The sequence below is a fragment of the Cyprinodon variegatus genome, unplaced genomic scaffold (assembly GCF_000732505.1).
Source record: "Cyprinodon variegatus isolate N-32 unplaced genomic scaffold, C_variegatus-1.0 Scaffold1923, whole genome shotgun sequence".
NCBI lineage: Eukaryota > Metazoa > Chordata > Actinopteri > Cyprinodontiformes > Cyprinodontidae > Cyprinodon > Cyprinodon variegatus.
Genome location: NW_015152376.1, coordinates 29287 through 31171, shown reverse-complemented (window position 1 = coordinate 31171; position 1885 = coordinate 29287). Strand labels below are relative to the sequence as shown.

At 41.3% G+C, this 1885-nt stretch overlaps 1 protein-coding gene across 1 annotated transcript in view; it reads left to right on the top strand.

Annotated features, from left to right (window-relative positions):
- LOC107104855 (netrin receptor UNC5D-like) overlaps positions 1-941 on the top strand; it is a 2678-nt gene extending 1737 nt beyond the window's left edge. The window contains exon 2 of the mRNA XM_015404973.1: positions 632-941. Within this exon, the coding sequence (XP_015260459.1) occupies positions 632-712 (81 nt within the window). The 3' untranslated portion in view covers positions 713-941. The remainder of the gene's footprint in view (positions 1-631) is intronic.
- The last annotated feature ends 944 nt before the right edge of the window (positions 942-1885 follow it).

Genomic DNA, 1885 nt, shown 5'->3' with positions numbered 1-1885 from the left:
AGTCTAAACTGGCGCAGAGGAAGTGACCTGCAGCACAGATGCTGTTTGCTCTTTATCTCTTTGTCACCCAGATGTTTGTTGGCTGCAGTCTTTACCTGGAAGTGCTTTAAGTTTGGTCGACAATCAGCCTTGATTCAGGGTTGATTCAGTGGAGGCGACATTTTTACAGTTTACCTCCAGAATCAACAGTTTTACTGAGTCCAGTCTGTTCAGTGATGGAGCATCAGGAGAGGCCTGGCTGGTACAAAGACAAACATCATTTCCCTTTTAAAACTAAACAAACCTTTTTAAAGTCATTGGTTTTTAACTATGTCTGCAGTTTTCAATCATTTTCTCAGATTTTTTTCTCTCTTGGTCCCTTTTTTATCTTCTTGCATGTTGAACTTTAGCTGCTGCCTGTAAGGTTCATTTGGAAAAATGACGTATTGATTCTATCAATTTAAAGGAATGACGTCATTATAATTTATTCCTCATAGTATAAACTGATAGGATTTTTAATTGCAGTTATAAAAGGCAAATCTGCTTCATCTAAATATATTTAAGCTTAAATCAAAGTTTCCCTTTAGGTGGAAATAAGGTTTAGGTAACAAACAGCTCAACCTTGCAGAGCCTCACTTCTCTCCATCTGCAGGACAGACGGACCGACGGCAGCCATGACACCAGCAGTAACAGTGACGCACATGAAGAGCATCACTGTGATGACAGTTTGTAGACGGAGCGGTTGATTGCGGCCTCCGCTGGTGTCGGCATCTAACCGTAGAACCAGTTAGAAGTTGGTGTCAGTGGTTTGGGTGATCACAGCTTACATGTCCAGGATTACGAACATACGACTAAACCGAAACAAACGGGCTCTAAATTAGATGCAGTTCACTCGTTTAACATGAAGAGGGCGCCAAAGAGACGCTTTTAGACAAACACAAGATTCCAACAAACATCCATTAAGCGTCGAAACGATGCGGTGGAAATGTGGACAGAACTACACGACATTCATGAACAAAAAGTAGCATCTATAATGAGCTTTCTAGACCTCGGGGCTTTTTGCAGTCAAACAGGAAAAAGATGCAACAGCAGAAAAAATGGACAGATTCACTTAAAGTCTAGAGATTGAAAAACTGGAAGGAGAATCAGTTGATGTAAAAAAAACATTAAATATTAACTAGATACAGATTTAGTGATGGGTAGAAATATCAGACCACCATTGCTTTTTGTTTTTAAGGTAATGGTCATTAGGAACAGCAGACTGGGTAGACTGGTGGTCTAATGGTTTATAGTTGGTAGAGATGCAGAGTGACCAACTGCTGACCAGGTAAACTTGATTGACCCTTAATGATGATTCAAAGGTGAGTTAGAAACCTTAAAGTCCTGCGTTCAGATGAGGGAACATGTAGAACCCATGTAGGCTCTGGAACCACGTCATGCTAACAATATCTGCTGTTCCTAAACCTGGGAAGACGACTCCGTTATGATCAGTGAAATGTTTCAGACTCAGAGAACAGAGATGGAAACATCATCGTATCGCGTTCTGAAGGGAATAAAGTTATAATCTCTGAGTGGGATGGTTTATGCAGACTGATAATGGTGTCGGCGTTCATGTAAACGCTGCAGGATGGAGTCTTCCTCAGTGAGGCGAGCTGACCTCAGTGTGAATAAATCACTCAGCATCAGGATGGCGACTTTCTGCTTTGACTCACTGAATGTTCAGATCAGCAGGTTTAGGCTTATCGGACCATTCGCTCTTTTTACTATTGTCCATATAATCTTTCTTTTTTGAGTCCAAATACGTTTCAATCGGTTTGTGACATTTTTGCTCAGAAACGTGGCTGATGATTTATGCTACTTTCACACCAGATGCACGTTGAGCAGCAAAAAGGTGCCGCACAATGGC